The 20,516-nt window shown below is 37.2% G+C and overlaps 2 protein-coding genes across 2 annotated transcripts; one reads left to right on the forward strand and one right to left on the reverse strand.

Annotated features, from left to right (window-relative positions):
- Window positions 1–265: 265 nt before the first annotated feature.
- On the reverse strand, window positions 266–6,858 carry LOC144450557 (sodium-dependent phosphate transport protein 2A-like). Its single transcript, XM_078141202.1, has 6 exons — window positions 6,820–6,858; window positions 5,573–5,963; window positions 4,235–4,510; window positions 3,332–3,642; window positions 1,995–2,208; window positions 266–1,323 (listed from the first exon to the last, which is right to left on the reverse strand). The coding sequence occupies exons 1-6, from the start codon at window positions 6,856–6,858 to the stop codon at window positions 266–268; spliced, it is 2,289 nt and encodes a 762-aa protein (XP_077997328.1).
- A 1,786-nt stretch (window positions 6,859–8,644) lies between these two features.
- Window positions 8,645–14,232, forward strand: LOC144450873 (uncharacterized). The gene is made up of 6 exons (XM_078141615.1): window positions 8,645–8,719; window positions 9,490–9,576; window positions 10,368–10,469; window positions 10,773–10,846; window positions 11,393–11,470; window positions 13,838–14,232. Exons 1-5 carry the CDS (start codon window positions 8,657–8,659, stop codon window positions 11,430–11,432), a joined length of 366 nt encoding a protein of 121 aa, XP_077997741.1. The 5' UTR covers window positions 8,645–8,656; the 3' UTR covers window positions 11,433–11,470; window positions 13,838–14,232.
- The last annotated feature ends 6,284 nt before the right edge of the window (window positions 14,233–20,516 follow it).

A 20,516-nucleotide genomic window follows, 5' to 3' on the forward strand; every position in this document is an offset into this window, starting at 1 on the left:
CTGAACCCTGAGATAATATTTGAGGTTGAAAGAAGAGTGGTCATTGCAATGTGAGGGAATATGACGACAAAATTCGTTCACAGATATTTTAAAAACTAACTAAAAACCATACAGAATGTTCATTTATATGATTCCAGTCCATAAAACTCAGTCGTACAAAGAATTCAAAAGGAAAGCGAATTCATGTTGGCGGGAAAAGTTGAATGAATACTTTTGTAAGTTCACCGGTTAATATAAAATATTTAGCGACTCACATGCGCAATATTCAAACGGCAGTTTCTGTTGACTTTGAAACAGAAATGTTCACATTATGTTCGGATTGGTCTGGTTCAAAGCCAGGATTTGATTGTGACATTACGTTTTTGGGTTCATACACGGCATACACGTTACGCCACGAATCACCTTCAGCTTTCATGTTTGTGTCTTGTTTTGTTTCATTACTTGTGTAGGCGGGAATGGCTTGCATGTCAGTTCCCCCTGTTTCTTGTGACGGGTCTGCATTTCTTTTGCATCTTGCGCAACATCTATAGAAACAACACAGCCTCGAAATCAGTCGATCTAAAGGTGCTAGCGAATGCATCCAATCAGGTAGGAAGTCCCAGGTTCTTAACACTTTGGGTAAACTCTGAGGGCGCTTTGACTGCAGTATGTTGACGATAGTTACAAACATTAGAATTAGCACAAATAGAGTGCCATACACGCCTAACCAAACCCATCCAGCGATAGACAGTCCAAAGATTACAGAGGGGAATATGAAGAACATAAGAAAAAGATATACAAAAGCAAACCACCGATATTTGGCTGTTGTGTTGCCATTGATTTTAGCCAGTTTGATTGGCACTCTCCTCATGATAGGAATTGGGTACCAAATAATAATTCCACTAATATTAAAAAAGAAGTGACATAAGGCAATCTGTAAAGCCAATGCTAATTTACCTCCAGAACTAGCCAACGCAGCAAGGATTGCCGTAAAAGTCGTCCCGATATTCGCGCCTAGCGTAAAGGGGTACATGCGATCTATTTTAATAACACCAATGCCGACGAGAGGTGTAAGAGCTGACGTGAAAATTGAACTGCTTTGAACAAGCATGGTGAGTCCGGCACCAACCAAGATGGCTACGTAACCAGACAAAAACGCAAGGCGTCCTGGGAAATCAGAATTGATAACTTTCTTTGTGATGGCTGCAATACGTCCTTTCAGCAACGAATGCAATAGTTTGACAATCAACACAAGACACACACATAAAATGAGGAGGGCTAATACGAGTATGACTACCCCAACTATGGAGTCACTTAATCCGGTATTGGCGAAGAGGAAACTACCTGTAATTGCAAAAAAAAAAGACAAGTTAGCTGACTGGATGAGCAACTGGTGCTATGGTTACTAAACAATAATTCTGGTCAGTTTTCATACACATTGTTGTCATTTTTTCACATTACCAAAAGTTTGGACAGAGGTGTCGGGACTTGTTGGATAAAGTCCAACAACAACAACAACAACAACAACAACAACAACAACAACAACAACAACAACATCATCATCATCATCATCATCATCATCATCATCATCATCATCATCATCATCATCAACAGCAACAACCTGTCTACCTACATACATTCTTACCTACCTACCTACCTACATACATACATACATACATACATACATACATACATACATACCTACCCATCTCCCTAAACAAATTCATACACACACATACACACGTTATTACATGCATATACAGCATACATACATACATACATACATACATACATACATACATACATACATACATACATACATACATACATACATACATACATGTACATATGTACATGTACATACATACATACATACATACATACATACATACATACATACATACATACACACATACACACACACACACACACACACACACACACACACACGTTGGGTTAAAACAAATCTGGTGTACAATGAAAGTTAAGAAGTACAGCGAACATTTAAAACTTACATTTCACTTTGGTAGGTCCCCTTTCAACGAATTCAGTGGTTACGTTCTCTTGAACAATCACCTCGTTGCCATTGACGACCTGTGTAACATTGACCAACTTCGTTACCTCTGTAACGATGTCTCCGATTGGTCCATCACACATTCTTTTGACGAGACTCTTTTCAAAAGAGCCTTCCTCATTTGCTGCGATATCCTTGATGACACCCTTGTCTACCTATAGTATGAACAACAATTTGACATTGAATCAAGGACAATGAGATATTACAATTCCTCATTATTTTTCAAAAGTACGAGTGACCTAAGGTGACTTGTCATCACGAGTCGAAGACGAGAATGAGAAAACCCATACGTCCTGAGTTTCCGGCTTCATGAAGAGAAATGTTGGGAAATACTGTAGTACACCTGCTGCATTTAGCATATGTTCTGAAATATCAGATAAAGTAATAGCGACTTCAAACGTTTTGACTCATATTTCTTGAGCACCACAGAAGAAGTGATGTAAATGCTAGTTGTCGTGACAAAGAACGACAAGGGTATATACATCTCATGTTTCTGGTTTGAACGCGTTCAACTTGGCTGGCGTGTCACAATGATAATAATGTATTTTGACTATGAGTCAAGAATAATGAGAAACACAACAAAAATGACATAGTTGCACTGAATTTACGGAGGTTTGAATAATATTGTCAGCTGAAGATATGTAACTATTATAAATTGTAGAAAATTACAACCAGCGACATACAAGCATTAACGTAGAGTGGACCTTGGAAAGTGAACGACTGAATTGGAGTAATAATATCATGCTAGAAGTACAGGGACAAGAATTAATATGTCACCATTTGATAAGATGACGTTTACTGCCTTTTTACTAAGTCTTGCTGCTAGACGTTCGGGCTTTCTTTCGATACTATAAGCGAACGAAGTTAGCAGTGAGGGCTTGCCCGAACCTCGATAGCGATGTTCGGGCGTGTGTCGTATTCTATCGGAAGAACATCCGAGGTCTAGCAGATAGACTACCTTTTTACATGAAAGTTCACATTCACAAACAAATGCCAAGTTCCCTTGGCATTTCATGTACATGTAAAGATGCTTTAAATCTGTTCTTATCAAAGGGTGAAATGTAATACTTGTCTCTGTACTTCCAACATACTGTGGCAAAATTATCATTAATCCAATTCATTTGTTTACTTTTCATGTTTGAAATAAATTCCACTTGTTAATGCTTGCTCGTCGCTGGTTGTATAAAAAAATAAAGGTATTATGTTAAAAAAGTAAAAAGCAAAATAAAACACTAGAAATTACATCACACATAAAGTAACAATCGTAACCATGGTTACCTCAATTACAAGACTGGTGAATGGTTTAGTAATGACTTTGAGGAGTTCAACGTCCGCCTCTTCATTAGTTTGTAAGTTCATACTGTCAATAATCGCACCCGTCATTCTGTACAGATAGCCAGTGATTAATTCAAGTGGTAGCAACACTATCACAGCTAACCAATTGAACATGTCGTGGACGGTAGCCCCGGCAAATGCCCGTCGGAATTCCTCCCTGTCACTCATATGGAATACCGAGACGATGGTGTTGGTGACAGACGTCCCAATATTAGCACCCATTATGAGAGGAATGGCAGGACGGACTTCTATGACTGAAATGAAGAAAGACACAACAGGGAAAAAATTGATCATTATACCAAGCACGAGTCGAGTCGAACACAAAATATGGAAGTATACTCTGGTCGTTCTACGTCACGACAACGCGCGTTTATGTCACCACAATGCGTGTCCACGTCACCGGTTCAGCTGTTTTCGAAATATCAAAGAGTCAAAACGTTCAAAATTGCCATTACGTACTTTCCCCGATTTTTCTTTGATATTACTGCCTCTGGTATAATTGTGTTATTCTCAAATATGTTTCTTCATTCAGCCAAGGAAAATTCTCGTGATCTAAGGATGATGATATGTTTAAAGCACATAATGATATGGACAATATAGATGACGATAATGGACATAATGATATAGGAACTTGACATCGAGATATGCAAAATGTAAACCAAGTTATGGTGATTACCAAAGGTCATTGTCACGTTTCCCGATGAATTAACTCGCTGTTATTGCTAAGAAACCGATGACATCTCGTAGCAATACATTTTACGATAATTGGCAAATAAACACCAAATACATGTACATATTTGAGAGCAAAGTGAATATAACAGATATATATATATATATATAACTTACTGCCTGAAGCTACCATGGAAACAACAATAGACGTAGTTGTACTTGAACTTTGAACTAAAACCGTTGCTAGGATACCAACCATCATTCCACAGATTGGATTGGTGGCAACGATACTGCTTCCGATGGCTTCTCCGGCTGCCTTGCCGCCAAGAAGACGGAAAGCAGAACTGAGGAAATCCAAGGAACAGATGAAGAGATAAAGAAGCGCCAACAAAAGGATTGGTTTGATGATAACTTGCATCACGACTCGCTTGACTTTTCCTTTTGTGGTTAGTTCTGAAAGAACACCAAGGAAACCCAAAATGTTAATACATGTAAAGTTTATTCTGCATTGTCTCAAAAGTTCTAAAACGTCTTGGATGATTTTGCCTTGAACCCTGGCCTAAACCTTTTGTTCTACAAATGAAATATGCTGTTATGCATATATATATATATATATATATATATATATATATATATATATATATATATATATATATATATATATATATATATATATATATATATATATATATATGTGTGTGTGTGTGTGTGTGTGTGTGTGTGTGTGTGTGTGTGTGTGTGTGTGTGTGTGTGTGTGTGTGTGTGAATCTGTCTTAAGAAAAATGAAAACATCTCATATGTCAGATGGGTTGACAGACAGTGTCCGTCAGTTTTTATATGCGAATTGAAGGATCCACAGAGTTGCCAAATTCTTAGCATGTTGTTGATGACATTTCAATATTGTATTGTATTGTATTGTATTGTATTGTATTGTATTGTATTGTATTGTATTGTATTGTACGACTGTCACGAATTGTTCTTTTTTGGTTTCTCTTCTTGTGAAGGCTTAATAAATAAATAAATAAATAAATAATATATATATATATATAATTCATAATTAAATAGTTAATTTGTGTATAATTAAAGTGTTAATTCTAAAAATCTGAATTCCCTAGATTTCTCACAGATATTTGTTTTCAAATTGCTTCTTTGTAGATCATACTATCAAAGTAATGGAATTATGAGCATACAAATGGACAAACACTTATATCTAAATATTTCAAAGTTGTATATCAAATTCTACAGAGTACGTAGAGAAAACTACATCCATAGTTTGTCGGCAAGCCTAATTCAGACGACAATACGATACTGTAAACATCGAAATTAAAAATGCAGGCATTTGTTTTCGTGTGGCGAGAATTTAGAATTTGTAGGATAGTGGACTGATAGTACAAATTATATTTTCCTTCAAGCTAGAGAGTTACAGTTAAGAAAGTGGTGGGGGTTAGAACTCCAAACATGTGAACTTAATTTGCATCGTCGACAACGAAGGGTATTTAAATACAGGGTTCCTACCTGACCACGGAATTCCTTTATCCTTCAACTCCGGCAGTTCATACGGGTCAACCTCCGTTTCTTTTTTAGGAGGCCTAGTTGCAGTTGTTGGTTTGACGTCATTTTCTACTTTCACTGGTTTGACAATGTAGTCTTGTGGTACAGCAGGGTTTGGCCTTTGTTTATAAGACACAGGAAGGGTTGGAGTATTTGCGTAATTCATCGAAGAGGTTGGGGTGTAGTCGTAAGGTATAGAGGATTTAGGCGTGTGTCCACCGTTGTAGACCACCCCGTTCGTTCCATTTCCATATCCATCGAAACTATTGTCACGTGATGTATCATAGTCGGAGTCGTAGCCTCGGTTGACGCCAAAGTCGCTTTCATCCGCTTGAACAGAGCTGTTTTGGAAATCCTGAAAGGTGACAGTGAAAAATGACTACATTTATAGGACGGGCTTTGGGTCTTCAGTCTAGCTGCTATATGTGGCTTCCAATCTCAAGATCTTTCCTCACCCCGTCTAGCTCTATGAGAAATCATGAACCAAAAGTTGTTCATCATGCAAATGAATAAAACCTAACAGTTAGAATGTATAAGTAGCATCCTGCTCTGACAAATATACCATATTTGGTCATTATATACCATATTTGGTCATTAATGTATCTGTCCCATAAACACAACCTTAATATTGGGCAGAATTCTGTGATTGATTAACAAAGTACATGTAATGACTGTGTGGGTGACTTCTGTTGAATTCGACATTTCATCTCAAGACCTCATTGAGCTAAACGTGAGATGGGATTCAAAGTCGTGGATAGCCCCTGGATTATTGGACCTTAGGGGATGTGGATGTAGCAATTGCCTATTGCATATCAGCCTGAGAAAACGACGCTGTTGACAAACTATAAGTGCGCCCTCACTCACCTACAGCTGCAACAAAATAAGACTAAATCCGAAGTACTCCATTTATTTTAATTCTTGTCTGTGATTAGTCGAATCAGTAGACTGTGGATCAGTAGATGTTTACACTCACTGTGCAATGTGTTAAGTGGGCAATTAAAGCAAAGCTGGTAAACTATGATAAGACAGTGATTACGGTAGGAAATAGGCAAAAACAAAAAACAGCGAGAGGAAACAATAGTTATGATCACAATATTTTAAAACTTTTTATTTGAAATATAGAGAATATAATATTAGAAATCCGAAAATCGCAAAACCGAAAACAACAATCTATGGAATATTACACGCCCTACACGCCCCTATTCGAGTACCGCCACGGTGAAGTTCCTGCCTGGTCGAACCAGGGGCATGAGGCAACAATTCTGGTGAAACCCAAAAATGATAATGATATCCATGTATTATGTAATAAAGGCCCAAGTTAGCTATGAGTCACATTTGCATACTTACTTCTTTATTTGTAGTTTATTTTAATAAACTCATTATACATGTCTACACATAGTTGTTATTTTGGGTATGTATTTGTAGTAAATTTGTACACTTTCCGGTCTTTTAAAAAATGAAACATTTTTAATAATCGCAGAAAAAGTTTATATAAATATGGAAGACTCCAAAAAAAGAATAAAGGAAAGAAACTATATGGATAGATTTTGTCTGTAATGGTTTAATGGAACATGATCATGGTGCATGCAAAATTGACGCTTAGTTCGCTCGCGACAGCTGACGCCTCGATGCGTGACGTGCTGCTTGCCGTGCTCGAGCTCGAGCTCAAATGCATTCCTTGCTTAAACTTGTAATACAGAGGGGTAGGACAAGGCATCGAATAAACCAATCAGGACGCTTCAATTCGAACATGTGACCCATGAATTTTCGCTCGATGCTCGATACCACCTGCTGCCCTCTTGTGGTGAGGTATATATTTCGCATGTTTCAGTACATTGTGGCGTTTGCGGGACAGTAAAACAGATTGCCGAAACAGCATATTATATGAACTGAAGCTCCGAAACGGTGCGTCTTTTGCGAGGGATATAAATAAAAACACAATTGATAATATCTTGGTTTAATCAATATTTGATGCCGTAGAGTTACGGTAGGCTCGAACACACAGTCGATTCCGGTCTATATTATTTTCATAAAATTACGTAAAAATAATCATTAAACATTACTCGTCATATCTGTGTCTCTTCAAAATATACCTTTGAATGAAAGAGAAAACGTAACAACATCATTTGACTGAGTAAACAAAAACGCGTAAGTTTGCCCGAAACAGAAAGCGTCCGTGAACGAGGGCGATGTGGTTTCAATCTTACGACGAAAAAGAACACCAGAGTGTCCTACCCTTCCTTTTTTAGCAATTGAGCAAATTGAGCAAATTGAGCAAATGTCGAGCTCGTGCATATGGAATTTTCAAAATCCAGTACTTTTATGGACGGTTGCAAAGATTCGAATCATTCGAGCTCGCGATCGCGAGCGCGCGACAAGACAGATAATTTATATGACCGTTGGGGGCGCTACACAATCGGTACACTCCACACACGTTCAGTCTACAAGATCGCCATATATAGTCATGCTATTTTGCATATATGAATATTTATGATCGAATCGTTCCTAGGGAGATGTCTTTAATTTAACCAATCACAGCTGTAAAATAATATTCAGTGTTCTATGAAGCATGTAAATAACGTGATTATTGACATTACCATACAAAAACAATTGTAGAAATTACAAATATTGAGAGAAAATTACAAAATGTACACAAAATATTCTCCTACATCTTATTGGTCAATTGACAAATGATTGACAGTTAACGCTCCCGATCGATGAAATGATAGTCACTGAGCTCGAGCTTACAATAGCAGACGACACTTTTAAAGATAAGGTTCAACAATGCAAACGCATCAATCTTTGTCAAGCCTTGCAGCAATTATTTTAGCCTTTTTATTTTTAATTAGCATTATTGTGATCGTTGTGTTTGTTGGCCATGGCCCACAGAAGAAATGTAAAAACCCGTTCCATGAAAGGTGGAATAGAGGTTCTGAGCGTGAGAAAACCGGGGTTGAAATAGCGAAATATGTACGGAAGGACTTTCGCAATGCCTTCGCTAGACTTGGAGTTCACAGGACAGCTAGTATCTGCACCAACTGCCTTCGTATGGCTGCAATGCGACGGGAATTTACGCAGCACTTCAATAATGTTGCGGAGCGGAAAGTTCAGGTATGTACAAAAGAGGTTGTTTTTTATAACTCTGAGGGCGATGTATATAATGACCTCTCACGTTTGACCGATGACCTTGTGCTTCCAAGTTGCTGAACGACATAGCCTTTGTTGTGAACTGATAATATGTTGATACAGTTGATATCTGGATCCCACTTGCAATTTGCAGTCTGTCTCTGTGTTGTAACATACATGTAGTCAGAAATTTTCTTTGTACTGACCGAGCCTCGTCTCGTGCGGGATCCGGAGCAGTCCTGTTTGACGACCGTGGACGGGACACAACTCTGACAAATAACAAATGTAGTCCTGCTTGTAATAATTGTGAACACTGACAAGAAACATTACAGACACTGTCAGAATTGAGTCCCGACTTATTCCGGTTGCAGGACTAACAAATTCAATGTCTCTAAACACGGAGCTGAGAACGAAAGGGACAATGTCAGCATTGAATCTCGACTTTCAAGTCTGCAAGCAGGACGAGTTTCGATGCAGCTGAGCAAACTAAGTTTACTTCTATATTCGTAGGAGCTTTTTTTGTAATGATGATTTGCTCGTGTAACAGTAAATCAAATATGTATTATAGTTCTATAGACTTATGTTGACAGTCAGTGTATAGTTAGCAAGTGTAAAAACTTTATTGATGATCACTACATTTGTAGTTGTTTGACGACTCGTTTAATAATTGGAGACGCGGGGTGACACACCTACGAGTGGTATGTACTATTTTGTGTATTTCATTTGTGTGATATTTGGAATTGCTTTCTTCACAGGCTGATCGCAAACGAAAGGAGACCCATGAAGAATCTCCAGCTACATGTATAGACATCGACTATATTCATGATATTACACAGTCACAGGTTAGTCATGATATAATTGGCTAAGTAAGGTCAGGCCGTTTACATTATATAAACAGCTAGAAATCCACATGTAGATTACAGGACATGCCTGTAACAGACCTCCTGCACCTCCTAAAACAGGGTATGTGAAAAAAGTGATGTTATATAGGGTCTATAAATCTGGTAAGATTTCATAGCTGTACTAATAGACATGTGACAGCTAGCAATTATGACTATTGTGATCTGTTTGAAAAATTTCATGTACAAATGCAGTTACATGGTCTGTACATTTCTGTACATCTTCTCAGAGATGTTTTCACAGTATGAGTGATGTAACTGGTCTGTTGATATAAGTATGTATACTTATCAGTTTGTATTATCTAAGAATATGTACCAAACGATATATTAGTGTTTTAATTATAAACAGTGAAATGTTGATAAAATAAGATCTGCTAATACACTTGTATACACAATCCATGTATACAGTTATATCAACACAGATACAGCAACATGTAGAAAAAACATTATACTCTAATAGAAAATGATCCATCCTTGATTTTTCAGTAGACTTTTGAATAACAATGACTATGTACATGTGTGTGGGAGTGCATAACACCCCAAAACGAATATTTAGATTTGAAATGAGTTACTAGTACTTTTGTTTTAAAATACTAATACCCAACTAGCAGTAATTGTTAATTTCACTAATCCCATACTTCCAGTATCCAATTATCCATAGAGTGCATATATATTTCTTGATTCTCACTAAATTCCTAATTCATGGGTTGATTTTTGCTGTATGATTTATTTAGTGTCCAAGCAAAGGATGTTCATCTATCCCAGGTCATATTACTCGTACAACACTCCAAAACCAAGCTATAGCTACGGTAACTCCAATTGATAGTCACACAAAGGTAAGATGCTATTTGTGTTGCATATTATTTAATATGTTACTTTATTGGCAATGGTAAAAATTTTAAAATTATACGAAATTTACATGATACAGTACACATTTGCTGAACATGTTCACAACAGTATTATATGTTGTTCTTATAATTGTAAAATTGAATAAATGAAATCTATGTAGTGTTTTTAAGTACTGCATTTATGATTGACGATGTACATTGTGTACTTCATTATTATGGATGGCTGATATAATATGCATGTATTTGTAACATCATGATATTAACAAATTCAATGAATTTTTTTTTTTTAAGTATAATGGTGTTGCAGATACAACTGTCGTATTTCTGAAGCAGCAAGAGGTGGTACACTTTGTCCTGAAACAAAGGCAAGTCACAGTTACTGCTGTACATTGCATATTTTATTTTAACGAGTAAGCTCAGTTGGCAGGATCACGCTTGTTCGTATTCAGGGGATGTGGGTTCGACTCCTACATCCCTATATGTCTCACTTGTCTCTCCTCATTTTTCATTACATACATACATACATACATACATACATACATACATACATACATGTATAATCTTGAAGGACTGGTTTATGTAATTAGTTCCAATGTATACATGAGCGAAAGATACACTGATATGAAAGCGATTACATGACATAAAAATGACATGAATATACCAATTTTCCATCACTTGAACATGTAACCTGTAACACATGTAACATGTAGCACATAGTCAGTAGACCGATTCAATAACATCATACATTTTGGTGTACACAGTACTACAGGCAATGATACCAAGCTATATTGTATGTTCCATTCATGTCTGCCATGTAGGTAGTTGTGACATAGTAACTAAGAGTCATTAAATGAAATGAAAGTATGCAACTTCTAGAGATTTAACAGTTTTGTATTTTACACTTATTTCAGATACCAGAATATGCTAACATGTACAACCTTGATGTTGTAGGCGAATACCAGCAACTAATTAGTGAGCTGAAAGATCAGGTAAAGTCCCTAATACAGGATGTAGATGAGTTAAGTGAAGAAGTGACTTCTCTTAGAAATGAAAATAAGGACCTGTTAGAAGATAAAAATAAACTAGAAGATGACAAGGATGAATTACAAAAGAAATTAGACAATATGTATGAAACACAAAAACAGAGGATTGAAGCAGTCAAACAAATAGGTTTCATAGAAAATAAGAATGCCTATGAAGAAACAACAAAACTGACCAGGGATAAAGATAGAAGGAGCTTAGATAATCTAATAGATGTCAATTTAGTCAGTCACATAAATTCTAGAAATCCTGTTGTTGTCGCATTTATAAATGCAATAACAGCTAAACAGACAGAAAGTGGGATTGGTTTAATAGGGAATAGTGAATCAGTTAAAATAGAATTAAATGTGTAAATTGTGTAATTAAGTAATGCCACTGACATCTGTAGTGTATGTAATCACAGCCATCCAAAGGTTGAAAATAGAATTAAATGTGTAAATTGTGGTAACTTTGGTTTGAAAAGAAAGAGTAAAAAAGGTGTGGATACAAAGACATACAGGACAAAAAGCACTTGTGATGATAATACAATTTTATTTCATGAGTATACTGGCCACACAGTGACTAATGAGGGAGGTACCCAACGGGTAGTAATGAAATATGAAGGAAAATCCCCAGACACTGAAAATGTACTTAACCAAGTTAGGAAGGCCAATATTAGTCTTGTAGACCCTATGTTTGTAAACCCATCTTCTCTGGAAGCTATTGTAATAATTCTTAGGGCAATAGGGAAACATGCAGGGATTCATAAATACTGCAACGGTAAAGGAAAGAGGGAATGGACCATTGTAAGATGTGATGGCTTACTCCAGCACATCATAAGAATAAGCTATTCATAAGTATGGGGATGAGTTTGATTGGGTGGTTCTTCGCACTGGTCCAGGTCATGAAGAAATGAATATGATAAGATCTTTTGCAGAAATGTATTGGGAAATTATCTATTCAGAGTTTGGGAAGACACAGGGTTTTGTGACTGAGAAGGCTCAGCTTTTCTTTAAGAGATGTGGGGACCACCATCAAAGTTTTGATAATTTCTGTAAATTCCATGAAGCTATCTATCAAGAGTTACTTTGGCCATATACGTGTGAGTCTCAAGTTCCATCACCTTATGACTTTTGGAATGGATAAGAAACAAAAGTAGTGATGAAACGATACAGTTTGTTTGGACAACAATGCTGCAACATTGCCTTGGAATTCATTTGTTCAGGAAGGGGGTCCGAAACAATGATACTAAACTTTTCAGAGCAGGGAGACAATTATTTTCTCCAGTTTGGTTTGGACGTTGTCACCCAAAATACCAGGAAATAGAGTCATGGGATGAGTATGATAGATTGTGTTGGCCAGAGGCCCTAAGGGAGGTATTAGAACAATATGAATCTGTTTCTAGATCTGGAAAGCCAAATAAACACCAGGGTTTGGACTTTGTCCTTGAAGAATATAATAAATCAATCAAATCATGGATAGTGGGGACTCCTGACTATACTAAGTGGGAAAGGGTCATTCGCAACCATCACAGTCTTGTATGTCTCCGTAACACCACATTGATGGCACTAGGAATGAGAGTTGACAATTCATTTGATCGCAATCTTCCTCCATATGAAAACGATCTTGTTAACTTCAAAGTGGTGTTAAGGTCCAAGGCATATCTTACACCTAACCCAGGTAGAACAATTACCAATATTCATGGGGAGGATCTTGACATTGGTTTGCTAGATTTTAATAGCGAGGCAGGTATGAGAAGAATGAGATTTGTCACTCAGTATCTATGGGCCTCTAAGTTCCCTCAGAGAAGAGAACACGTCCCTGTAATTTTTGTTACTAAAGAAGAAAGGGCAAAATATAACAAACTAGAATCTAAATCTGTGGCACAATTAAAGTGTGAAATGCAATCCTACTTGTCAGTGATGTCTCCAGAAAGAAGAATAGAGTGGGATAGTAAAGTAACTAGACTGAGTAAAAGTAGGGTTGTTAAATCAACATGGTTAAAACCTGTCACAGAAATCCAGGATGCAATAATTAATGAAGTGGGGGAAAGTGATGGTAATGTAGATGGTATTTCTGAGGATGACAAGTGAGACAAATATTTGTTAAAGTGAAGATTAAAATTATCCAGTGAAAATGTAACTATTTTGATGCTACAATGTGAAGTGTATCTTTTCATGATTTCAAATATATATGTATAGACTCTGATAGTTTAAAAGATTAAAGTAGAAAAATTAAATTTAGATTACATTAGAGTTGGTTTCTATAATATTTAATGCTAGATGTTAGTTTCACTGTTTATCTCAGCAATAACATTTTTGCATTGTCTTTTTCAGGTATGGTGTTTGGGGTTCCACCTTTCATATACGAATCATAAATCTAAACATGGCTGATTTGGAGTAATTAATTCATAGAAATAATGAACTGTCAAGTTGCTCTCTACATCTTTATACAAATATACCAAAGTCAAAACAAGACAAATGTCACTGTAGTACAAATTAACACATGACACTGTGTTGAATAATTTTGTTGTTGGTGTAGGTCTGAAATACCATTATTAAAATAATTGGATTGTTTTTAACATTTTCTGTCCATTTTATATTTGTAGACAACAAATAAGCATGAGGGCAAATTGACATTTCATGTAAAATTTCAAATTGAAATTGTCCAGTTATTAATGGTAATGATGCATACATGTGTTTTTTATAAAACACACATACACACACACACACACACACACACACACATACACACACACATGCATGCATGCACACAATACATCTATTCAAGTAATTGGTCGAGTAGATAGCATATTCAGTAAGGAGTCAGTTGTTTTTTATCTGTAGCTTGTTTCACACATTTTTGGAGTTTTTATATATCCAACTGATTCTGGTAGTACCTTACAGCACTCCTACTGAAGGCTTACATACATGTTCATACTATGTATTGTATGTACGTATGTATGTATGTATGTATGTATGTATGTATGTATGTATGTATTATATGTAATACTTGTAAATGTTTCAATTCAGAAGTTTTATTTGAAAATAAAATTCATTGTATATCATAATTCATCGTCTATCATTTTCATTCCCTTATAGATACATGCTTGCTTAGACATAATTTGATTGCAAGTTTGACTAGAAATAACGCCCAATTGTCCATCTAACCATCCCTTACCACTCAACCATCTACCCATCAATACCTATTTAGCCCAAACTCCATTCCCCAAAATAGTAAATAATGACAAACCAGTAGTTAATTGTGACAACTGTGTATATAAACAGTTGAAGGTCTTAACACTACAAACAAGGAGTATGTGTAAAAAGAAATTAAGACATCAATTACAGTGTCCTTGCTAGTATTTCTCGTTTTCTCAGATAAGAGATAAAATATTGAATTAATGAAATAAGTGACACGAGTAATATATTGTGCAAGTGACATCAAAAAAGACAATTTATTGTTTGTCTTTTTGATATCATGTTAGAAAAGTGATGATGATCCCATCACACCAAACAAGTGAGAAATAAAGTAGTCTGTGACAAAAGTTATATCAATCAACATAATAGGGGTATCAAAAGTACAATGACATGTTTTGCAAATTAAGTATATTGCCAAGTAGTGCTTCGGATTTGTTTTAGAAACAGCTGTAAGTTGAAAGACCAAAGCATATCTCTTGTTAAATTAGAAATCATCATTAACACACCCACCTTAATTTTACACACATAACCAACCATTGAATCATAGAAATACATCACGTGACCAAGGTTTGCCTGAAGTCACAAACATGTACGTAATGATCTGTCAAACAAGTGATGATTGCCCCCCCCCCCCTCCACGCCAAAACCAACGACATCAGCAAACACGAACTAGCTACAGTATAGTCTCTGTATGTCACAACGATAACGTAATACTATAAACATATGTGTTGTATCCTAATCAGCGTTTACTCAATAGCACACTGGTGACGGTAATCTGTGTAGTTTACCTACCTGTGATGTATTCAAATCAAAATTCAAACTTCGAACTCTACACTAAGTTAACATTTTGTGAAAGTGCACAGAACAGCTTTCATAACACCATGAAACCATGTAATTCACATTTCTACACATACACACACACACACACACACACACACACACACACACATACATCACGCATTGATTACGGTAGTTCTCTTTTTGGAGGATGTGTGGCCCTGAAAAGGGCCGTTTTGATTTGGTTTGGTGTCTAGGGGAACAAGACAGGAAAACTCTGGTTCAGGACTATGTCCTTTGCCCGAGTGACGTCCTCTGTCTTCACCATGAAGCCGGCCGTACACATCTGAACTTTACCATACCGCCGAGAATGGAAGAAACAACGGCCCTTTGGCTTCAAATAATACCGTCCATTTGAAGCTAGACGTGCATCAATCACTTTTGCTAGTAACTGAGCAGCGTCTCTCTTCAAATGGCCGAGTACTTTTTGATGTTGTTCCATTCCATTCTCGACGATACCGCAAGCATTCGGATCATGCACGTTATTCAGTTCATGGATGATGTTGTATCCTCTCCCTGGCGTTAGTTCCCCCGAATAATGGTGCATTCCCACAGCAATTACGTTTCTGATGATGACTTTCGGCATCGTGATTAAAACTTTGTTGTGGTTTTGCTCTGGTTCAGCAGACGATAAGAAAAACAAAAGTAAGCGCGCCTATTTGCATAACCTATGACCCAAACTTTCTGTGACGCTGATTGGTTAAAATGAAGAGTAGAACGTACTACTTAATATTCATGACTAATTCCTTATATGGCGATCGACTTGACTGACGTTAGACCAGACATGCATTACGCATGTTACGTCCCAGTCCGCCGTATTCTATTTGTATTTCAGCGCGTTTCAAGTTACTGTATTTTTCTGTGTTTTCGATGTATTTTAATTAGATATTAATTATTGATTCAAGATAATGAAGTAATTATAAACTTGACGGAACTTTTTGATATTGTCTTTATTCATGTTATTCAATTGTTGATAGACACCAGAATTGTTGCCTCATGCCCTTGGTCGAACTGACCAGTCAAAGGGCACGGCGGCAGGGTGACAAACGGCTCTCACAATCGAACCGACACATTACTATTATACTAAGTTAAATGCATATTGGAATTCATTCCCATACTGGGTAAAAAGGTTGCTTTGTCTTCGAGCAAGGATTTACAAACTATCTATCCCATAATTTAACGTGGCTTAACCATACTTCGACTGTGGCCAAACTCATGCAAATAAGTGGAAGTCAACATGTGGTTCGAAACTAGTCCCCTCCCTTCTTCGTCCTGTGAAACGCGTACACCGTGCCGTCTGCAAAAAAAGGATTAGTTCGAAACCTGAATGGCGTGTATTGAATGGAATGTACTAACTGTAAAAAATATTAATTATATTGTAGTGTAAGTAGACTGTGGTCTAAAGGTCTCTAAAATATCCATAACTTTTAAGTTGCCAGGTATTAAACCTTTGTAGGTATGAAAGTAAACAAGCACCGAATTTCTTTACATATTAAAACGTCACACCGACGTTCCGGTCATTTCACACGATACGAGAGACCTTCTTCAGGGACAAGCTCAAAACACAGACCACAGTTAAAAGTACACGACGCGACGTGCACCGGTCAAGCCAGAAGTCCATAAAAACTGGGAAAGTACCACGTTCCATCAAGATCAACAATAGATATTTCAGAAATAACGTAACATTTTGTATATACAGCCTGTAGTTAAATCGTCATAATCACAGGTACTCGAATCAATGTGTAGAAAAAAATGTATTGTATATAAATAAGACACATACATATTATTTTTTTTAAATCATACACATTTATTCGAGTGCCTGTGGTCATAATAGTGTTAATATTGTCGAGTCTTGATTGTTTACAGCGACATCACGATTTCACCTAGTACCGCCGGCAGATGTACATTCACGTGATGTGAGAAAGTGTCCACATGATAGCCTCATGCCGGTTCCTGCAACCTCCTGACATAGATACATTTAAAATGGTGTCAAATTATCCTTTCTGTGCATGCACCCATGAACTCGTGAAAGTAAATAAAACGAAATAATTGACGGGTATCTTTGACGTCAGATCTAACAAATCACATATGACCGATTTCCAAACGTAAAGCTTGCGTGTGCCCTTTGTATAATGCGATGTATCAGGTGACAGGCATTCTGTAACACACCCGGTATAGTTCCTTCAATCACTCGCAATAGATGGAAAAGTGTATAATGAAACTGAATAATAAAGCACCCCTACCTTTTTTCTCTTGTTATCTCGAAGTGGTCGATTGACGTTTTCCATGTTTGCTCAACGGCTAGTTTATCGTAGCGTGAAAGCCGCTTGGATAACTGGAAAGCCCGCAACGGTTCAGTGGTGGGTGTCGCCTCACTGCAGAGTAGCTACTCCGCTCACTTCGCTCATTATGCACCAGGGCCACAGATATGTTAATGACAAACTTGTTCACATTGTCTTTCCTGTTATACAATTGTTAGTCAAAGTGAAAGTATTGACTCTGAACAATACGGTATCTGTCCATAAAAAGATATTTGACCCCAGTACATTACCCCCCCCCCCCCCCCATTCTATACAATATAATGATATATTAGTACATACATTGACTTTTTTGGGGGAAACGACACCACACTAAATAATTTTTATTCGTTAGTGGTCTGAGTTTTCAGTGATGTACGTAAAGGGGGTCAAACGATGCATTCGCCAGCTGGTTCAGACCCCAGGTTCGGGACTCTGGTTGACCGACTAAAGTTATTACGTACTCTGTTCGGTTCCTATCGCATTGTCCACTCACAGTCTCTCTATAAATACACTAGTCCTGTTTGCATACAGAGTAATCCGGGACTCGATTCTGACAATTGTCCCTCCTACATCACGGTCAAGTCAGCAATATAGACTTGTGCACCGCCTGTAAGCAGGGCTATAAATACACCGACCAACTCAGAGTATCGACAGCTATTCAGTGTGTTTCAGTGCAATGTTGTGTATCTAGTACTCTCGGTTCCCATTAGACTCGACTGTAAGATACGTCGTGACGTTTCGCCCTCACCGGCCTTCTCTGTTAGGGGTTGGCCGATGTTTGAGGGCGCCCCGTCACGGCGTACCTTACATACTAGGTTCCCATCAGAGTTAAAATCATAAACCCTGTTCACTAGAGGCGCAGACAAAACTATCACTATTTGGTTGGATCAATACACTCATTAGCCTATAGATCCATGGTTGTCTGAACTAAAAATAAACACATTCCGAAAGTATATGTATATCGAGTAATATAAGGTGTAAGACCCGCCCATGCGCACATAGGTGTCTGGTCTACTTCAGGCGCTCGACTCCTACAGGTGGGACTCGACTGGTGTGTCTTTAACACTTGCAATCATGCTACACAACATTCTTACAAGCGAAGCCAGGTCACGTGTTTCCCACAGGTCACAAGACATCACGGTTATTATACAATGGGCGTGTATATGCTCTCACCCTTCCTATACAATGGATGGATAAGGGGAGATGCCAAGTCCCGATCATTAGCACAGTCTTGAATGTGACTTACTAGTACAAGTATTTACATTGACGTCATAATTTACTGGGGGTAAAATGGACTATTGAAAATTATAAGCTCCTGTTGTACACCAATATATATATATATCGCATGATCTACTAAGTATATGACACTGGCAGTAGTAGACCGTGAGATACGTCGTTTTTCTCAGCCCTATTTGGCTTCTTGAACTGCGAGTCCTGGCTGATAGCATGGCACAAATATCGTATCTTACAGTCTATGGCAGGGGTTGTCGTCCACATGCACAACGCTAACGTTAATTACTGTGTGTGTGTGTGTGTGTGTGTGTGTGTGTGTGTGTGTGTGTGTGTGTGTGACGTGGCGTATTGAGAGACTACGAGTACCAGGAAATTTCTTCAACAAAGCAGTCTTAAAAAGTGATGAAAACACTGAAAACTTTATTCCCAGTAACTGATCAACAATGAACCATTACACAAAATAATATATCGCACTACAAAATAAAAATAAAATATTACGGAAATGTTGAAATTAAAAAAAAATGAACATTCATAGCTGATCAATCAGAAAACGACTTGCACTTTGATTTAACAAACACCAAAATGATAAACATGGATACAGGGTGTGGATGTTGTTTGATAATTTGTAATTTCTCTTTTAGAGGTTAAAGGTCACTTTTATAATTGATAAATAGCAGGTGCTAGTAAATAGTATGTCTTGTAGAATTTACCTACATAGATGTACATAAATGTATATACGGACGTTTTGTACTCGTATTAAAATGAGGGGCGAAGACAATAGTTCAAAGTTGAATTTAAAAAAAAATTAACTGCTTTAGGCTAATAAAATAATTGTGAGTTCCGATTACGCTCAATTTTAGAATAGGTGGGGTACTAGCGAGAATTTTTTTTCCATGTGTGTGTCTACTTCAGGTTTTCCATTGTTTTCCACATGGTCTCTGTGTTGTTTATTTCTTCCCAACAGATATACAGCCATTACAGACTGCAAGAACAGTTTTATATTGTCTTTTTAAGTTGATGTCAGGTTCCGCATACACAGTTTCTGGCGAGACTTCACAATTTTCGAATATGTGAATAAAAGTTTAGGGTCGGCAGTGAAAAACTAGGTGGGGTCGGGTAACCTAACAAACAATTTTTTCTAGACCTTAAAGTGTGCGTGCGTACGTGTATGTATGTATGTATGTATGTATGTATGTATGTATGTATGTATGTATGTATGTATGTATGTATGTATGTATGGTGGGGGGTTGAACTGTTGATACTTCTGTTGTCAACTTTTTACAACAAAAGTTGAAGTTTCAACAGAAGAGTTTTTCCCCACTACATACACACCTTGTATTAATAGTACTACGCATTGACTTGAAGTTAATCGTATTCGTAGTAGTCTGAAACAATTATAAATCATGACAAATTAATAATTTAGAAGGAGTGGGGGTGCAGGGAGC

Source organism: Glandiceps talaboti, chromosome 20 (genome assembly GCF_964340395.1).
Source record: "Glandiceps talaboti chromosome 20, keGlaTala1.1, whole genome shotgun sequence".
NCBI lineage: Eukaryota > Metazoa > Hemichordata > Enteropneusta > Spengelidae > Glandiceps > Glandiceps talaboti.